The sequence below is a fragment of the Labrus mixtus genome, chromosome 14 (assembly GCF_963584025.1).
Source record: "Labrus mixtus chromosome 14, fLabMix1.1, whole genome shotgun sequence".
Taxonomy (NCBI): domain Eukaryota; kingdom Metazoa; phylum Chordata; class Actinopteri; order Labriformes; family Labridae; genus Labrus; species Labrus mixtus.
Genome location: NC_083625.1, coordinates 9,810,526 through 9,830,291, shown reverse-complemented (window position 1 = coordinate 9,830,291; position 19,766 = coordinate 9,810,526). Strand labels below are relative to the sequence as shown.

Here is a 19,766-nt window from a genome sequence, read left to right as displayed (position 1 = left end):
TTTTTTGTCATCATCTAATCCGTCATGGATTACAATTCTGACCTTGGCATCCTGTACAGCTGAGCAGGACCTCCTCCCTCCCTCTCTAGTAACCTAAAATGACCTCACCTGAACTATGTCCTTCCTCATGTTGGATGTGTCTTTCTTCACCTGCATGTCCTTGTTTTTGTTTTCAGCCACAGAAACTATCTGTCTGAGTGATTCTAAAAAGCAGAGACAACAACCTTAGTGTTGGAGAGGTGAGCAGAATGTGGAGAGATAAAGGGATAAGGCAGCTGTCTGTTTGTGCCTTTGGTAAGAAGGGTAGAGATTATACTCCATTCTGCTAGACCTCTTGCACAGACAAGGAGAAAAAGATTGAGAGAAAGGAGAGAATGGGAGATTGAGGGATGGCCAAATATAAATCTTGACGTGATACTTCTTTTTTGGCACTTTTTGCATAAAACAAACTGCTTCATCACAAAGCTCTTCTTGCAGATTTTCTACCTCTCAGCATATCTCAAATCTCACATTTAAATCTTTCAAACCTGTCAAATCTGCCTCCCGATCACTGCACAGGGCTCTCAGCTGTACATACGAGTACAGAGGAATCAAATCTGCACTCTGATTCCAACAGAAAAGAGTGGCAGACGTTTGAGTGCGTCCCATCCATCACAATGAGACGAGCAGTCTCCAGGGCTGATAAGGCAGGTCTGTGTCAACAGCCTGTCAATGAAGACAAACGAGGAGGAGGACGACTCCTGGAGGTACAGAGCATCATTTATCTCTCTCTGTTTGTCTCCCTGAGTCTCTGTCTCTCTCTACTAGCGTCTGAAAGCCTGGCAGTAAAAATTTCAGGGGCAATGCTCTCATCTGCTGGTGTGCAGGTGAAGTGGCCTTACAGACAGAAAAGACACTGAATAAATCAGAACTTGAGGACTTGAGCACTTAATTCTTTCCCTGAAAGAATCACAGGTTGTAACTTATGGCTTTTATTGTATACTTTCAGACCCCTCCTGTAAGGCATAACTACCTTTAGACTCGTTATGTGGACTATGATGCACATACGCAGGGGAGTGTTGAAAGGGGTGGTCAGGGGTGGCATTGGCCACCTGATTGGCACCTGATTGGCCATTCCAGGTGCCACCCCAAAACTCCTTAACTGTGATTAGCTATATGCCCTGTCAAAGGCGGGACTTGTGTTAAAACTGACTGTTAGGTCATTTTATGCAACGGCTGCTAGTATTTGCCTTTACATATCAATGTAGTCTATCTTCGTTTGTTTATACTTTAAATTGTAAATAAAAATGTTGTACCTATTTCATAAGGCAGGTTCATAGGAAAGAAATGCACTCTCTCTTACTTGCAATGAACTAACTGGCAATGTATCCGTACCAAAATGTTGTCAATTAATGTACTCTTGCAAGATAGACTGTGCAGGAATTTACAAGTACTTAAAATTGTGACTTTGAACATAAATCTGTGTAATTAAAAATGAAGCTAAAGTTTCCATTAACTTGTGCTATAAGGTAGATATGATAGAAGTTAAGAAAGGACGTGTGTTTGTGCACACATCACACTTCAGGCCACCTGTGCAGAAGTCAGTGCCCCAGTTGGGCCACCCCAGTTAAAAACAACTGGACAGTTGAGATTAAGTGATAGACATTGTGGATACATGAAAACATTTAAAAAAGGACAATTTTTGCTACTTGAAATCATGAACCTCCAAACTGTCAGTTCTTTTTTATGAGCAGAGTAAAACAGCCCTGTTTTCAGCATTATGATGATGCATTTAATGGGAATTTAATTTGTTTATTGTCTGTTGTATGTTAATTTAGGAGGAAACCTTTTTTTTTTTTTTTATCGTTTTGTTAATAGCAAATAATTGGAATTGCAGTATTTTGTTGCAAAAAGATGTATGTGATTATATGAGATTATTTAATTATGCAGTCCAACCTGAATGTTTGAAAAATCCATTAAGCAGCACTTAGGGTAAGTAGCAAATAGCAAACATGACGTCATTTTATGTTTTTTGACGTTAATATTCACTGTCTTTAATTCAAACGCAGTAATTGTTTCATTTTCTTTTTAATTTAACCTTTTTCTTTTGTTTATTTTTCATTGTAATACCATAGTTCTTCTTAGGATGCAGCAAATGTAATGCCTTTTATCAGTGTGCCTTCAAGTTGTGTTAAGGTGAAGGCACAATTTAACACAACTTGAAGACAGCCCTTATTCATTTTCCTATTTGTTTTTAACATTGAAAATTATGGCATGCCCTCAGTAAATCCTCGAGATTAAGATAAAGTTAGAGATAAAAAAAAAAAAAAATCGACGGACGATGGTGGCTTAATATTTACAGTCTATGGACTTCTCTGAAGACTTGCTTAGCGCTGAAAAACTTTGCGATTACCACAGACAGACACACACACACACACACACACACACACACACACACACACACACACATAGGCATACATACACAAGCACGCAATATAAACAAACAGATGCTCTATTTATTCCTCCGCAGCAGCTTTTATAACACGAGAACTTCATTCTGAGCAACTGCCTCATTGCACAGCTATTGCACAGCCAAACACCGTCCCAGCGGTATGACCGTGTCACTCAAAGCGGAGCCGGCGCTATGAGCATTTTTGCGGGCTACTGTCATGTCATCTGAGACATTTAATTGGAGCCGGGCCGCCACGGGGAGACAGCGGGCGGCATTCCTTCTCAGCCCGAGTCCTGTTGTGTTGCTATCTGCCGCGTGTCTGCTGTCCGTGGATAACATGTCCAAACCCACGCAGAGCTGAACTGAAGGAGAACGCGCGACTGGAGTGGTCGTTTTGACTTTTGATTGAAAACTTCTAAATAAAACAGCTGGAGACTCGAGAGAAAGTGGAAGTCCGCTTTTGGAGAGAAAGTTTCGTCATATCTTCTGAATTTGCGCAGAGGAACTTCGGCTGAGTAACTTCTGAGACATCGAAAGTGGACTGACGGAAAACAACAACTATCTACCTTAAGGACTTTAACTGTTACCTGATTTTTTAACCATTTCTTCGGATTTCTTGGGTCGGGTTCGTGTGCTTCAGGTAAACTAACCTGTTGGCCCTGAGTCCGTTTCAGCTATTCGCTGCATGGTGAGGACAGTCCATGTACACATCACCACACTATCGTTGTCATGCAGTACATGTATAAAGGCCTATCATGTAGGATATATACATGTTTTAGTCTCCATAATAATTGTGGATTGTATACCTTCAACGTGCACTTTTAGACTCCTCAACTCACAGTGATGTAAAAAAAAAAAAAAAAAAACATTCTTCAGTCATTGTCCACAAAATTTGACCTTCCAACTCTGTCTAGCAGCGCAGAGAGACGCACATTTAAAAAAAAGTGCTTATTTGCTGATGCAGAAGGTCATTTAGACATGTTGTGTGGGGCAGGGGGTTTAGCGGGGTTAAAGCAGGCAAATGTCCTGTTATAAAAAGCCGGTACATTCACTGGAGGGGGGGCATGCAAAATCCAGACCTCAGAGTCAGTCTGTCAGAGCTCCCTAATTATTTAATCCCAACACCACTTTAAATGCATGATGAAACTGGCTGCTGTGTGTTTTATTAAGGCAACATACTTTAATAGGTGGGGTTTGATAGGCTGTTTTTTTTTTTTAGGCTAATTTCAACAGAACTTTGCACTTGGCAAGTTTATTTTTCTTGGTAAAAGTCATAAATTAGCCTACTTGTTTGGATGGGAAAAAACTTTTTTCCCTTCTTCTACGGCAGATTGGACACATTCTACATACAATATAGTCGGTTTAACTAAACCTAATGTATATGCAAATAATGCATCTAACAATCGGTTATTTGTGCTGAAATTGTGAGAAAAAAAATTCACAGAGACCTCGGTGGAATCTTTAAATGTTCAAGTAACAATTAAGAACAATAAACGTAAACTACACTAAACAACCCAAAGAGAAGGTGTCTGTCAAAAGCTGTTGGTTATTTTTGAAGTTACTCAACATATTTCACCATCCCTCATCTTTAATGAGACCCTGTTGATTGTGTTAACAGCTCTGTTTTGTGCCTGTGGCTCAAGGGATAAATGATCACCTCAACCAGAAGAGTGTCTCCCGATAAATCTGAAGTAAGAATCGCCTTCAGCCTCGACGACACATCAGGTATACACACACGCATACGGTAGCCATCCACACACGAATGCCCTACATACACCTGCGCTCCTCTACCATCGCACACTGATCTTAAAACTTACTTGGAGTTTAATTACACGCATTACTCAGCTGATCATTTAGTGCGTAAGCTTGGGGCTCTACTCTCGCTGTATTTCCAGTATGTGTGGAACACATGCACAACATTCTTCCCACCAAAACAGACCAGGCACAATCTGCCCCCCCCCTCACACACACACACACACACCATATCACTTTAACTGTGTTCATTCTTCTAGGCTGTAGCTGAGACAGGTGCTCCCTCTATTTCTGTTCAAATACAACTTCATATGCATGTGATTGTGCATGTCTTGTTAAAAGTACAGTTTTGCAGCTTTTATACGACTATAATGTTTCATTCTTTAATATTCAATCGAAACGTGCACATCTTTCATTGTCACTCCCTTTCGCACCAATCTCAAAGGTCTACCTATGATCTGAGGACTGTCAGTCAGGATGTTTTACTGCAGTGGGGCCCGGCACTGGGACAGCAGCTGCAGCTATGCAATGGCAGAGTCAAGTTTCCCCCTCTAATACTAACAGTCTGTCCCACTGCCTGATTCACTGTTCAGCTTTTAGAACTCTGGCCTATATTTATAAGCAGTTAACACTTCCAGTCCTGCTCCACCCATCTCTGATCCCCCTTGTCTTTCTCTTAGGAGGTGAGGTGAAGGGCTGCAGTTGGAGGGACACACTCAAATCCCACACAGATTCAAGAGATGACATTCTGCTTATCATCTTCACAAAGACACTTTCCCTGAATTCATTTTCACATCTAAATAATCAACATAGTGTTTGGTTTTTTTTTCTAGCTAGATTATCTGTCTTCCATCAATAATCCAAGATAAAACCAGAAAGCACCGTAGATCTTTTTTTTTTTTTTGTGTGATTCTTAAGGGTCACAGTGACTGCATCATGTCTGATTTAGTTGGCAGCATGATAACATGACTTACTTTGAGTGTACTTGAAGCTTCAGAGTTGCTAATGGTAACTCTATCCCTCACCTCCAGAATCAGATGTCCCCCCCCGCCCCCCACGACCATGTTGTCGTCTCTTTGAACTCGTGTTTCTCAGCATGGGGACTGAGACCCGCGCTCTGTCCGGGGATCATCCTCTAGGCCCTTCATGACTTCATGCCAGGCATACTTATAACCCCATGCTGTGTGGATCCTGAGCATGAGAACTGTATTTATTCCACATCATAATTGCCCCCATGGCTGCAGGCTAATACTTCTGCTTTTAGACGGTTGCATCATCCCAGGATTCTCCACATGTGTTCCACAACTCCAGGGGGACATTACTGGCGAGGCAGAGGCTGGTGCAGACAACCTGTCTGTATTTGTCTGTCTGAATCCCTCTCTGTCCATACATCTGGCTCTGTCTGTGTTTGTCTGTCTGTCTGTTCACATAGTCCTGTCTCTGTATTCTGCGTGTCCCCCAGCCTGACAGCTCATTACTTCTGGACAGTAAGAGGACATGGCTCATTCATAAGTTTAGCACTGTGTTGCCATGTTGTGGTGTCATATTAGAGGCCTCTATAGTGTTTCATTTTGAGCCTTTTTATGAGGTGAAGAAAGGTATTAAAGCAACTGCCTGTAGGACAAGTCACTTGGCTGTACGTCAAGGACATACAGCAAGCAATATTTATGGAAAAAAAGTAAACCCACAAGTTTCAAGTGTCTGAAGGAGAATCATAATACTAATACTTAAAGGATCACTATTATAGATTAAACCATGTGACAAACCAATCACAGGCTCTTCAAAGAGCTTTTGTCTTTTGGAGAGTTTTGCATTTTCCTTAAGTTCCACTCGTCCCTTCAGAAGAGAGGTGGATGTGGAGGTTTATGAGATGGCTGCATTCTGCAAAATGACCATCAGATGTCACTTTATCCTACTTTCACTCCTTGAATAAAGTGAAAGTAAAGTAAACAAGTACTTCTGCCATCGAAAACTGTTCAACATTTGACCACTTTTCATCAGGGGTAACATTAGATTGATCTGCATTTATCTAACAGCCGAAGTTGATTCTTACTTTACACACAACGATTTGATACAAAATGATGTTCATCTTATCAAAAGAAACATTTATAAAGAATAAAATAATCCACAGTATGTGAAAATAATATCCCCAACATGTGTCACTTACATGTTTTAACAATGATTAGCTTATGATACAGCTATGGGTTTTTTTCCCACTGATTACTAAATATTTAACATTTGACACTTACAGGTGAAGTTTTGCTGATTACATTATTGTACTGTTGTATTGTTTGTTTTACTGATGTTTGTCTTCAAGCATAACACATTTTACATTTTTCTTTACTGAAAGATATTTTCTGTTTTCACAGAAGTAAAAGATGTGGAGGATGTCAATCAAACTTTCCCCGATCTTGAGCAGCGATTACAGGTATGCGGTACATGCAGCAGTGTCACATTACATTGGACACACACGTTGTGTTGTCGTCAGAGCAGCACAAGTGAGGACAGGCAGAATATAAAAAAAAACAAGGCAATGACCTACCCTTTTGAAAGTTCATGTCCGATTCTGTGTAATACTGTATTTGTCATATGCCAGTGGATCAGTCGAATGATGAGAAGCCAAATCATTTCAAACAAAAAGCACTTTCAAATGTTAATTCTAGATTCATCAACCTGGAAGAAAGCTGGCCTGGTGAAGAGAATAAGTGGATCAAAACAATACTAAATATACCCTGAAATAGATTGGACATTACAGGCTGATATAAGCAGTTGAGTGTTAGGGATGAACTTTTCTCAGGCTCTGTATTTTGTTTGTTTTGTTGTTTTTTTAGGCCAAAGCTGAAGCATAAGGGAAACTTGTGCTTTAGTTTATCAGCCCTGTAAATCAATGTTTTCACTGTGTGAGCTCACCCTGCTATTACAGTTGTCATTGAATTATCCTTCATTGAGTGCCAAAGGCAGGGTCACATAAAGTGCATGTTGGTTTAGAGTGTCAAATGAGAACAGTAGTAGCATGCCATCGAATGATAACATATATATGCTGTACTAGAGGTGAAAAGGTTTAGGTTTTGCACTGATTTTTACTTTTTATGTTTATTTTCAATGTCGTATATTGACATACAGGTGGTGATTTACGTTGGTCCCTGGGGAATTGAATGGGTCCTCAATAAAAAATGAAACTATTTTAATAATTGTATGATTGAATACAGGACATTTCTCACATTTAAGCCTGTACTAATGGGAAAAAAGTGCCCTGTTTAAAATTCAGTTCAATACAACATTGAAGTTAATGTGTTTATTTACATGGGTAAAAGCAAAGTTGTTTAGAGGTCACATATTTTGCAAAATACACTTCACCATGTTTTTCTAACACTAATACGTGTCCCTAGTCTGTCTAAAAAAAAACCCAATTATAAGAAAAGTCCATCCTCTCCATATTTTGCCTGTTTCACTTTTTATAACATCAAACAGGCTGTTTGGAGATTTTCCCTTCATGACATCACAAAGGACAGTAACCCCTCCCCCAGGTGGCTGTCACACCCACAGCTAGCTGTTTGTACTGTCCTCTGAGTCTGCCTTCTCATAATAAACAAGGCATAATAAACATATCATTAAAATAGATGATAGTGTTACGACTGGGGCACTATGAGAAAAGTCAGAGAGTCACTTAAGGCAGTGGTTCTCAACTGGTGGCTCTTCAGTGGATTGCAAATGTGTACCCGAAATAAAAAATGTAGCTCAAAAGTCTATGAAAACCTTTGCGTTTGTTTGTTTGGTTTCTTTGTCACAAAAAATCAGAAACTTGGGTTGTGACTTTTCCTGAAGGAGATGTTGGTGGGCCTCAGTAGTGAACCACAGACTTAAGGCATTAGGAATCATCTCCTTTGCAGCTTAGCAATAGACGTGTCAAAGGAAAGGGAATACACATCGGAGCATCTTAAAACTTCCCCGTGGAAAGAAAAATGTTGCTCCATATATCAGCTTTAGCTTTGTGCATAGAGCTGCTTGTTCAATGTCATCTTGAACTAATACTGCATCTTTGTGATGTCACATGTTTCTCTGTGACCTCTTGCAGCCCGTGCCCCCCTGTGTTGCACTGAGAGAGAGCGTTCAGGTGTACAAGGAGCACTGCAGGATGGCAAGAGAGTTCCACCAGGTCAAACATGACATTGCTGTGCTTGAGGACCGCAAGTGAGTCTCTCTCTCTTTGAATGATTTTCACAAACAAAAAACCAAATGGGGAGTCCTAGTGATGCAACATCTGACTCCAGAGCAGACATTTGTGCTAATTTTCCTCCAAGTGTAACGACAGCAGAAAAACAATCCCAGTCTTAGTGTTTGTGCAGGTTGTTTTTTTTTACTCCCAGCGTGCACAATATATTGTGATATTTCTCTATGTTTGGTAAATTTGGTATTTGATAAATACTCATATTTAAAAATCCCACTCGAACTACCTTTGCTAAACAAGCATACACTTTGTAACAGTGCGGCCTGACTATACATTTCAAAGCCAAGATGCATAGAGATGCAGCACCCAGCTCCACTGCTCACTAGTTGTCTTAAATTGAGGAGTCTCTTTAATGCAAACTGCACTCCATACGATTTATATACTAAACAGTTTAACACTTTTTTCTTTAGATGCATGATTTTGATATGATGAGGGATTTAAACAACGACTGAGCAGCAAAGCTGGGCCCTTAGTCTCTACACGTCTTGGATGTGTGCAGTGTCTGCGTTGTAAGGCTGCAAAGGATTTTTGATCAACACGTCCACCAGGTGGCACATGTTTATTGCTAACATACAGTATTGAACACATGATCTACTGAGAGCAGTTTTTTAAATGATATTTACACTCCTGATGATTCATGACTTTAAAATTAGATGAATTTAAAATAGAAACAAGCTCAAGAAAGTGTAACGAGTTTCCAATGTCTGGCTCATATTTGAACAACATAGCACCTTGTTTAGGAAGGGGGGAATTTCTCTCACATCAGACTTTGAAAAGGAGTTCTTTGAATTACCTGCTGGATACTTAAATGCACACATAAATGTACTGCATTTAAGCATGAGTGTAAACCACACACACAGACACACACACAGTGCCCACTGTCCCCTGTGCCCTCAGCAGCTGTGGGTAGTATTAGCGAAAGGATTTTCAAGGCCCTGGCTGTTACCCCCACCACCACCACCCACACATTCACAAACTCACACACACATAGGTATGCTCTCACAGATAAAAAAAAAACACACACACACATACACATACACACACACACACACACACACACACACACACACACACACACACACACACACACACACACACACACAACTTACACCAATTGGCAGTTCCTAAATAGAGAGCAGCAGACAGACTGCTGGGATGTGTGTAGCCTTGAGTTTAGATAAGAGCATGATGGTTCAGGTCAGTAGAAACTCTTGGTTCTCTCTTTCAGGTGTCACTTGTGCCAACATCTACATTCTCATGAACACACAAAGTCAGAATTAAAGTAAATGGAAACACAACATGACGAAATGGTGCTTTTACAGCGATACTCAATACAGGTATCACTGATACTGACATTGTTTATTGATTAGAACAATTAATTCAGAGAAATAAGGAAGAGAAATATGTGGAGCCAGAGCTGCACACTTTGAAGAATATTTTATTACTTTAAATATGGGGGAAGTTAAAGAGTGACAGCAGAGCGTCAGACATGCAGTGTAGTGTTGCAATGATGACAACAGGAACAATACTTTAACACACTGAGAGGGGAATTCCAACATTTACTCACTCTGCTTTTGGTCAGTTACAATCTAAGTGCTAATTGTATCATGAATGAGGCATTTGAGATAGTTTAATATCTTTTGGTGTCCTTCAAGTGGGCAGTGTATGAGATGTTTGGGGCAAATTGTAAATCTTCACAAATTACACAGAAAAGACTCTTCTGCTGAATAATGTCAAAAAGGTCAGTACCATTGAGGTCAGATTTATTCATGAGACGTCCAGTTTCTGAATGAATGCTTTCAGGCTTAAAAAGACCTCTTCCCTTTTTTTAGGCTTCTGTTGAATACACGCGCACGCACACACACACACACACACAGACACACACACACACACAAGCATGCATCTACACATTGGCAATTGTATTATAATTTTGTGTGTCAGAATGTTTAAGAAAAGTTAAATACAGAACTGCCGGCATACTAAGGATTAAATTACAAGCAATGTTTAAAACATAATACACACATTTTCCCCTCAGGAGTTTTGTATTACATGTATTGATACCTGAAAAGAGGATAACCTTGTGTGTACAAAAGCACAGCAGTTATCTACTTTCACAGTTAGCTCTCTGTAGCTCCATGGACGTCCTGCATTGTAGCCTTAAGACTTTTGTTTCTTCTCTTTCTGTGTTGCTGCTGCTGTTGTGTAGTTTGGGATCTCCTCCCGTAACAAAACATTGACAATCACAGTGTGAGGCCATGACACACACATTGTACACATAAGTGTATGTGTGCCTAAGCTCACACTCACTTTCAAACTTTCGTGGTATTCTGCTTTCTGCGCTCTCACAATCCACCATGATAGTCTCTAAAAGAAAACTCTGAAGAAGTACTCGATTTCTTAAGGCCCCTATTGTTTATTCTAGTTGAGAATACATCCACACCTTTTCTCTATTTTAGAAACTATAACATTTTGTTCCACTGCTATGCTGATGATGCACTATTTTACTGACTAGTTTTACGTGGCAGTGCCTGCCCACTGGACAACCTTTTAACTGTTAAGATATTTCATTTTGAATGAAGAGGATTTTCCTACAACTTGATAAAGGAACAATGTGTAACATTTCCACCTTAAAATAGTAGATTCAACGCTGATCTAATAGGACAATCACTTTCAACAGGGAGAATGGTGTCTATCCCTTTTCCACAGAGCATCCTAGTCGTCTGCACTCAGTAATATGTCATTTTGGCAGCGGGTTGTTTTCTTGTGAGAGGTGCATACAGCTTGAAGACACACATCTGCTTTTATCTAACAGGAGGCCAGATAGGACTTCTTGGTACTGTTTGATACAATGGCTTGGGCTTAGAGAATAAAGAGGAAGAAGGTAGGAAGATCAGAAAAGAGAGTGACTTTGGGAGAGCCGATAGCCCTTTATGTCGTCATCTATAGTCCTCGTCCCAGCATGTTTGGGTTTGAATCCAACTTTGACCCTTGTCATCCCCTACTCTCTCCTCCCAACATTTCCTGTCTTTCTTTGGCTGTCCTTTCCAATATAGGGCAAAAGGCCCGAAAAATAGTGCAAGTGAGCGATCAAGAAGCCGGACTAGAGTAATTATTGGACAGGCTTTTACACGTTGGCGAGAGCTTGGCAAAACAGTCCCGTAGGCTAAAAGTCCAACGCTGAGCTGGCTATGTCAATACACTTTGTTTCCCGACCTGAATTCCTCCATAATACGGCTTTAACAAGTTGATACTTTTTGGCCACACTTGCACCATCACCACATTTAAAATAATCTTGTACCATTAGGTCTAAAGGGCTCCTCTTAGGTCTCACTTTAACTTCTCTCATTCCTTCACTCACACCTCAAATCAAAAGGTGAGTCGGCTTTCTCAGTTGCAGTCTCCCATTTGACAAATCAAATTTAAAGACACCTTTTTTCTCTTGCTCCTTTAATCATTTATACTTTTACTGAGGCAGATTTTAAACCGACTGTAATCACTTCAAAGCAATTTGGTTCAACTTCTGTTGTGTGACTTGAATTATATGTAAGAAACAGTATTGTCTGAGCACCATAATCAATAGACTGTGCTTGCTAATAGCTTATACATTTCTTCAATCTGTGTTTTACTTTGTAAGCCAGCTCAGCCCTTTCCTGTAAGTTTGCTTTGTTTCAATATTTATTTGGGTTTACCTCATTTCCTCCCAAGTTCTTGGACAGCTGGAGAATCCTAATTGCTCAGACGTATGAATGTGAATGATCGTTTATTTAACAAGAAATCTGTTTTTGGTGTTTCTGGCCACTGGCAAAAGACAAACTGACGCAGTCTACAGCTGAAAAATAAAAACAGGGAGAGATGGAAATAAAACAAACAGTTCAAGAGTGGATTGTTTGCAGACTGCAGAGAAGAACTACAGTTGGTCAAATATTTCTCTCATTTGTTTATTTAGGCGAAAGTTGCTGGCAGAGCTGGTAGAGGATGAGAAAGTTGCAGTTGAAATCGCCCGTCTGGAGGAGGAGTTTCGGCGTCTAATGGAGGAGAACCGCACCCTGGTGACTGTCCACAACGAGCGCGCTCAGCAGCTGGAGACGCTCTGCTTGACCAGTCGCACGACGCAGGACTCCTCGTGACCACCGACCTCCACGGAACCTGAGACCTACAAAACATCCAGCTGGACATTCAGGCCAGGAAACCAACCAGAAATAAAGACTCATTCTACAAAACAACAGTCAATGAATCAGCTAAATACACGGAAAGGCGCTGTATTTATTCATGTGTGAGTCATTTGTTTTAACCACAGACTTGCTGTCATCATAAGTGTGAAGCTGTTTGAGTGATTCTACCAAGCTAGGACACAAGGCCTCCTTTCTGGGTGTTGTTTTCTGTTATGTGATCTTGCAGATCCTTTCAGGCTCTAATACCTCAGTGTATTCAATGTCAGCCGCTGTGAATGTGACCACATATTCTGACATTTTTCTCAGGTCCTGTGGAGACTCAGATCTTTTACCTGAGGTTTGTTGAGGGAGCCAAAGGTGGTATGTTGTGGTCCAAATGTCGTATTATGAGGAGTGCCATCCCTACGTATCCCTCCTCTTGCCCTAGCAGTTCCTGTTATTATAAAAGGGGAAATGATTGTTTCAGGCAGCATCGAGGATCAGGGAATTGAAGCCATTTTTTGAGGAAGAGTTAAAAGAAGAAGGCTGATTGTCTGTTTCACAATAAGTTTCAGCTGCGACACAACACTGTTGGAGTTGTACATTTTTTTTGATGTCTCATCCACCTGCAGAAGAGGAAGAAAAACGACAAAACAAACTGTTGCTTATCATCCTCGTCTATTAATAAACACATTTTATTTTAACATCCGCATCAGTTCCTTTGTTTCATTTCTCCATGACAGTGGTGTTTGAACAATGCATAGCTTACATGGAAAGAGGAACTCGTTTTTTTTTTTTTTTTTTTCTACCAAAGGAGATTAGCTCACCCTGGAATTATGAAACGACAACCAGAGACCAGTTTGACTCTGAGGCTTCCCCCTTCCTCCTCAAAATCATGTGACTGAGTGGCATTAGTGCTTTGTTGTGATGACAACTCCACTCTTATATACTTCTCTGCCCGCTGCTATGAAGGCAGGCTGTCACTAGTGTTGTCAACTTGGAAAACATTTGGCAGTACGATTATGCCAACACAGTAATCATGTTGTAGATTTTGTCTGATTACAGTTGAGGACACCTCAAAGCTTCCCCACAAAAAAAAAAATATTCACATAAAGACAAGAGTTCAATTGCATTTGTTGCAATGGTACAGTTGTTTACTTTGTGTGACTCTTCCAATAATACATGCTCTCTCTCGCTCTCGCTCTCTCGCTCTCTCTCTCTAGATGTCTTTCTCTGACACAGACAGAAACACATACCAAAGACTGAGCTCACACAAAGATATGCCACTGCCTCACAAAGTGAGCAAAACAACAACCTCCTGACAAATATTAACTTTTAAAACTTCATAGAAGCCTCACTTTCCTTTAAACAGGTCAGTTTTGCTTATTTTTTTTATTTATTTTTTTTAAACTGACTTAACTCAAATAGCTCTTAATCTTCAGTAACTCCACAGATAGAGAGACACACACACAATAGATGTTATCCTGAGTAAACACGAGGTTTATATTCCCAAACTCCACCTTAATCCCTGCATTGTGTTCAAGGTAAATCTATGCAAGTATTTTTCTGGGAAAAAGCCTGTCAATTTACCAGACAGATTCCAAGGGTGGGATTGGTATGGTCGGGAAAACTGCTTGCTCACCCTATATCAGCAGGAGTGCATGAGTCAGCACTCACTCTGTTACACCCAGAGTTGTTGCGACACACACACACACACACACACACACACACACACACACACACACACACACACACACACACAAACACCCACACACTCACTGTCTCTCTCTCCCTCTATTATCGCTCCCTCCCTCTCACACACACACACAGGCCATATGACTGAGTCAAGCTCAGTTTTTAGTTTGTAGCCGTGTTGAGATAAGGCTTTCTGGGAAACATAGCCTGTTGAACAGCATTCCAGTTAGAAATAACCATGTCGGCTCAGCAGCTGGGACTTTCTGAAACGCTCTAAAACACTTGGATATAGAAAGTCATCCTTCTAAGGTAGGCAATGATTCTTGCTGTTATTTTTTTTTTTTTATCTACAGACCTACTTTTTTAATTTACCTGATGAGAGAAAATAGTTAACCACGAGCGTGTTCTTTGTGTTAAGTTGTAGATGTCCCTGAAGGCCATGTCTGCGCCGCGCTCGTCTGTGTTTACATTTGAGTCTACAGTTCATTCCTCCCATGTGCTGGGCCGCCTTGACGAGCAGCGTCGCCGGGACACGCTGTGTGATGTTACCGTGGTGGTGGAAGGTCAGAGTTTCAGAGCGCACCGCTCAGTGCTCGCTTCCTGTAGCGAGTACTTCACACACAGGATCTCGCCGCTCACACAGCAAGGAGCGGTCATCAGTCTGCCACAGGAGGTGAGATGTCGTGAAGCCATACAGATAAAAAAAAGTAATAAAACATACCGTCTCACAACACATCTGTATGTGAGAAAAGTAATGCAGGGTTTATTTCCTCAACCAGTCTCCATGGTACAAAGATTTAGTGTAGAAGAAAAACAGAATGAAGCTATTTTCATCTTGAATATTATCCTGATTTGTGACTGCGTTTTTTTTCTTAATGTTCATAATGATTTCAGGTTTTCAAAGCCAAGCAGAACAAAATGTATTATTACATTATACATTATTAATGTATATAAAGAAGACTGGCTTTACTAAAAGTTTCAAAGTAAAGACAAATAAAAAGTAAACAAGGCCAAGAAATTTGAGATTTTTATCCTTCAAGATAAAACACATCCAGAGTTCAAACTTTTTTTTTTTTTCTGATGTATGTTAATAAATGTTGTTAATAGATCTTAATCACCGGATCCTTGTACCACTTTTTATTTAATCTTTTCACTTATTCACCAAGTAATGAGCATCAAAAGACGTTTCAATTACAGGAAATGCCTGTTTTAAACTTCTTCATTCTTCTTCTTCACTTCTTCTTCATAGAAAACTAGATTTTTTTTCTTCTTGTCACATGTGGTTTCTACACGAGTACAGTTTTACTTTCCTGTGCTTTATTTCACTGAACATATTCTGAGCCTAAAGTTTGATTATCTGCCAGGATAGAGTAACCTGTCACTCAGACAACAATCTAGAAAATGATAATATATCTGATTTTTCTGCTTTTGCAGGTGTCAGTCGCTGGCTTTGAACCCTTGCTGAAGTTTGCCTACACATCCAAACTCCTCTTCGGGAAAGATGACGTGTTAGAAGTACGAAACTCAGCCTCCATTCTTGGTTTCAGGGACCTGGACGAGGCTTGCTTTGAGTTCCTCCTCCCTAAGTTCTCCTCTAGCACCCAGGGCTCTGCTCTTTTTCCAAGAAAGACCTGCTGTAAAAAGAATTGCAAGAGGCAATTATCAGAAGACGACAGCGCCATATACTCTGACGAAGTTTTGTTGGATGAGAAAGCTGTAAAACCAGTTGCTGAGTCACCATTTCAGCAGGAAGAGGCTTTTCTGTTTAACAAATCAGTCAACAGCCAATTGGGAAGCCAGAGCAGCTCAGGCACTCTTACACCTGTAACTGAAGGGACAAATTACATCTTTCAACAAGGTCCAAAGTATCGCAAGTTCCAGCTAGCCTGTGGGAAGGAAACTTGTTTCCCAGAGAAAAGTGTGAACAATCCCCTCACAGTTATCAGTAATGACTGTGACCGCTCCTGTTCCCCATGCTGCAGCAGTTTGAACATTAAGAATGAAAGTGAGGTCGAAATCCCTGGAAATTCATCCTCAACTCTCGTCCGACAGAGCAGAGGCGAGGCTGATGACTCAAGGAAATTTGAAATACACGACAGGACAACGGAGGCTGATATTATTAAGGCAGAAACAGATGAAACGCAGGAGAAGAGGAGGGAAAATGAAGAAGAAATGCATATGGAGGAAGGCGTCAGCTGTTCGGTCCTATCCAGAGCCAACGCAGTCGCCTTGGGGCCAAGTGCAACGCCTTTTGAGGGGCCATCAGGGTTAATAATGCACCATTGCCCCTTGAAAACCCTCAGTGACTGCCCTGCCATCACTGGGTCAGTAGGACACAAGAGGTTCGTCATGGACATTACAGAGGACGGGAAAACAAGGGACTCTGGTTTACAAGTATCCATTCATCATGAGGCAAAGGAAGAGAAAGAGGCAGAGCAGAGAAGGGTCAATGATGAGATAGAAAGAAGGCAAACAGTTAGCATGGAGAGAGCAGCCATGTCTCTGAATAATGCCAGAGAAAGGAGCACCGTGGAGAGAGAGGTGGCTGAACACCTAGTTAAGTGTCAGGGGTCCGACGGGCATTCAACCCAACCAAATTTCCAGGACCGCCATGCTGGGAGTTGTTACCAAACAGGGAGCAGACAGAGTGGACATGGCGCTCCTTCAGAGTGGCCCCACGTCAACCTCAGCTTCACCACAAGCTGCCCCTTCATCCAAGATCTGGACCAGGGCAAATGTTTGCGGAAGGGAGCGGATCTGTCTGAGTGCGAGGGGGCTTCTCAGTCAGGAGTGTCGTCCTTTAACTCGGGGGAGGACGGAGACACCGAGACGGAAACAGAGGGAGACAGCGAGGCCTACACGAGAGAGAGGGCCAGACAGGTGAGCAAGGCCCCCCCCGCTTTCAACTGTCCTCCTACAGGTGTCAAGTTCAGCTTGTACTAAAATTAATCAGCTTGAATAAACATCAGCAAGCTCAGCCTACCTGGAGATTACTTCACGTTGTTTTCTCTCAGATAAGACACTTTGATACAGGAACAAAAAAGAGATGACAGTGTGTGTTAGTGTGTGTGTTTAGTTAATTAGTTCAGAGTCCAGTTCAGCTGAAGTGACAGCTCAGCTTATTGAGTTACCAATGACTACAGGCAACACAAACAACCCATTTGAGGAACTTCCCCTGCTGCTATCCTGTCTTAACTATTTCCATTAAACTGAAATTAGGAAGAGTGCCTACAAAGTCCGGGTCATTTCAGAGCAGAAACAGTGCTTTCGTTTTACGGTGACAAAAATACTACAGCATTTATTTTTGCTCCAGTAAACAGGTGTGTGTACATGTCCTGTCACACACTGGCATCAGTAATTATCCATTACCTGACCTGCTTTTGAACGTTAACTCCTCGTAGTTGTGGTTTAATTATTAACAGCTTGGCAAGAATATATTTCTCCAAACAGATTGTGTAACATCAACAACTGTTTAATTCCATTTTGCAATAGTATTTATCTAATGTTTTATTGACTATCAGTTTTATATTCTTCTTACTCAAGAAATACAGTTTGCAATCTGTTATGATTATCATAAATCCAATCATTTTTTACACTACAAACCTGCTGCTCTATATCAGTCTTTTTTCCCCCTGCTGTCTTCAGATGCAGTTGCCCTTCTCTGTAGACTGGATTGTGGATCGAAGCAGAAATGAATTCCAACAACTCCTGAAGACGCAGGTGTTTACACGTGAACAGCTGGAGTTTGTGCACGATATGAGACGGCGCAGCAAGAACCGCCTCGCAGCCCAGCGTTGCCGTAAGAGGAAACTAGACTGCATCTATAACCTGCAGTGTGAAATCAACAAGCTGGTAAAACGTGATTTACAATCAGCACATTTCGCTTGACGCCAGCTTTTGTGTACAGATATGTTCATCTGAATTTGTGTACTGCGTGCGTGTATTGCAGAAGACGGAGAGGGAGAAACTGATCACAGAGAGGAGCCAGCTGAGTCAGCTGAAGTTGAAAACGTGTCACAATGTCACCGCTCTGTGCCAGAAGGTCTGCAACGAAGCCGACCTGCAGCCAGACCAGCTACAGGTGTTAGCCAAATACACCTCCCCAGACTGCCCTCTGTCCTCTCTCATTCCTCACATAGACACGCTCCTTTCACAGCCCGAGCTGCAACACCGGCTGCAGGCGTCCCTCTCGGCCCCTTCTATGAGCCCGCACCAGTACAGGGCTTCAGAGCAGGTTTTCTCTAGCTCCAGCAAGGATGCAGTCACAGGTGACGGTCCACATTAGCTGCATATCAAAGCAAATCAAAAGTCATGGGGTGGTAAAACGTGTGGCAATCTTGTGAAACCAAAGATTTCACAACACCTTGTATGTAAGGACATAGCATGGACGGTGACTTGTGTACAGGCTGCAATATAAAGCAGACGAACACTTGTGAGCTCATTAGTGTGATAACTCCCCTCTGATGACAATGTCATGAGAAGCACAATTTTTACTTAACATTTTTCAATTCAAAAATGAGACAGCGATGCATTCCAGGTGTCCAGAATCCTTTATTTGACTTTTCCAACCATTATATTGTGTTTCAGACCTTTCTGTAGTGTATGCCAAAAATGATTTTTACTGTTAGTTTTGTGGTAAAAAAAAAAAAAATACCTTCTGTCAAATTAATGCTGCCATATTGAATGTTTAAAAAAAAAACAAAGTTTATTTTAAGAGACAATCACAACTTTAATCAAACATCATAAATAATCATCTCTGTATGTGTATGTAATGTGCTTCTATGCTCAGCAACCTCAGGACTCATACTTCTGTACACAGATGACTTTATTGTAAAAAAAAACAAAAAACAAAACAATTTTGGTACTTTTTAACAAAAAGATTCTCAGGTCATGATAGTAACATTCAGCACACACATTACCTCTTGCACTCAGTTCAGAACAACATTTTGCACCGTAACTAGACCACTCATCAAATAGACTTGACACAGCGTGCAATGTTTACTTTCTGACTCTGAAGATTTCATGCTGTCCTTGTGGCCTCCTGACCACAGTGACACAGCTCTCCTCAGCTGCACACACAACTCTCAGAGCTTTTCTGCACTCACCAGGACAGACCTCACAAACTGACCTTAATATGTTTCATGTGCTGTTTTAAAAAGCCCACACCTTAAATGCTGCCTCACAATGTGTGATTACAATATTAGAAGTCTTTAAGTATGTGTCTGTTCTAAGTACGTAACCAACTACCTGGTTATCTCTGACAACCTTATCTATATTACAGTCAAGGGTCAAGAGAACAATGTAGCTATATTTTAAAGACGGTTACAGTACGAGCTGATTTACGTTTTTATTTTGTGCCAGGCATTATTTACAGTACTATTATTCTGGTTGGCTTTCTTGTAGCTTTTTCGGTTCCAATTTTCTCCCTGCCTATACAAAAGCACATCTTCAACACTTAACTACTTTGCAATGTTTTCCTCACTCCTCGTGATCAATGTTAACTATGTCA

General features: G+C 41.0%; 2 protein-coding genes across 4 annotated transcripts; both read left to right on the top strand.

The window, feature by feature from the left end:
• The first annotated feature begins 2,516 nt into the window (after positions 1–2,516).
• On the top strand, positions 2,517–13,270 carry map3k7cl (map3k7 C-terminal like). 3 transcript variants are annotated; one of them, XR_009675763.1, is made up of 6 exons: positions 2,517–3,119; positions 4,050–4,156; positions 6,553–6,611; positions 8,259–8,374; positions 12,358–12,684; positions 12,890–13,270. XR_009675763.1 is itself a non-coding variant. In XM_061054956.1 (5 exons), the coding sequence occupies exons 2-5, from the start codon at positions 4,081–4,083 to the stop codon at positions 12,536–12,538; spliced, it is 432 nt and encodes a 143-aa protein (XP_060910939.1). In that variant the 5' UTR covers positions 2,517–3,119; positions 4,050–4,080; the 3' UTR covers positions 12,539–13,270. The 3 variants fall into 3 exon arrangements, 2 of the variants coding, with proteins under 2 accessions (XP_060910939.1, XP_060910940.1); XM_061054956.1 differs by having other exon boundaries at positions 12,358–13,270; XM_061054957.1 differs by having other exon boundaries at positions 2,518–3,071; positions 12,358–13,270.
• Positions 13,271–14,348: 1,078 nt separating this feature from the next.
• LOC132987946 (transcription regulator protein BACH1-like) lies at positions 14,349–18,971 on the top strand. The gene is made up of 5 exons (XM_061054954.1): positions 14,349–14,566; positions 14,676–14,930; positions 15,692–17,137; positions 17,903–18,109; positions 18,207–18,971. The coding sequence occupies exons 2-5, from the start codon at positions 14,682–14,684 to the stop codon at positions 18,540–18,542; spliced, it is 2,238 nt and encodes a 745-aa protein (XP_060910937.1). The 5' UTR covers positions 14,349–14,566; positions 14,676–14,681; the 3' UTR covers positions 18,543–18,971.
• Positions 18,972–19,766: the final 795 nt, after the last annotated feature.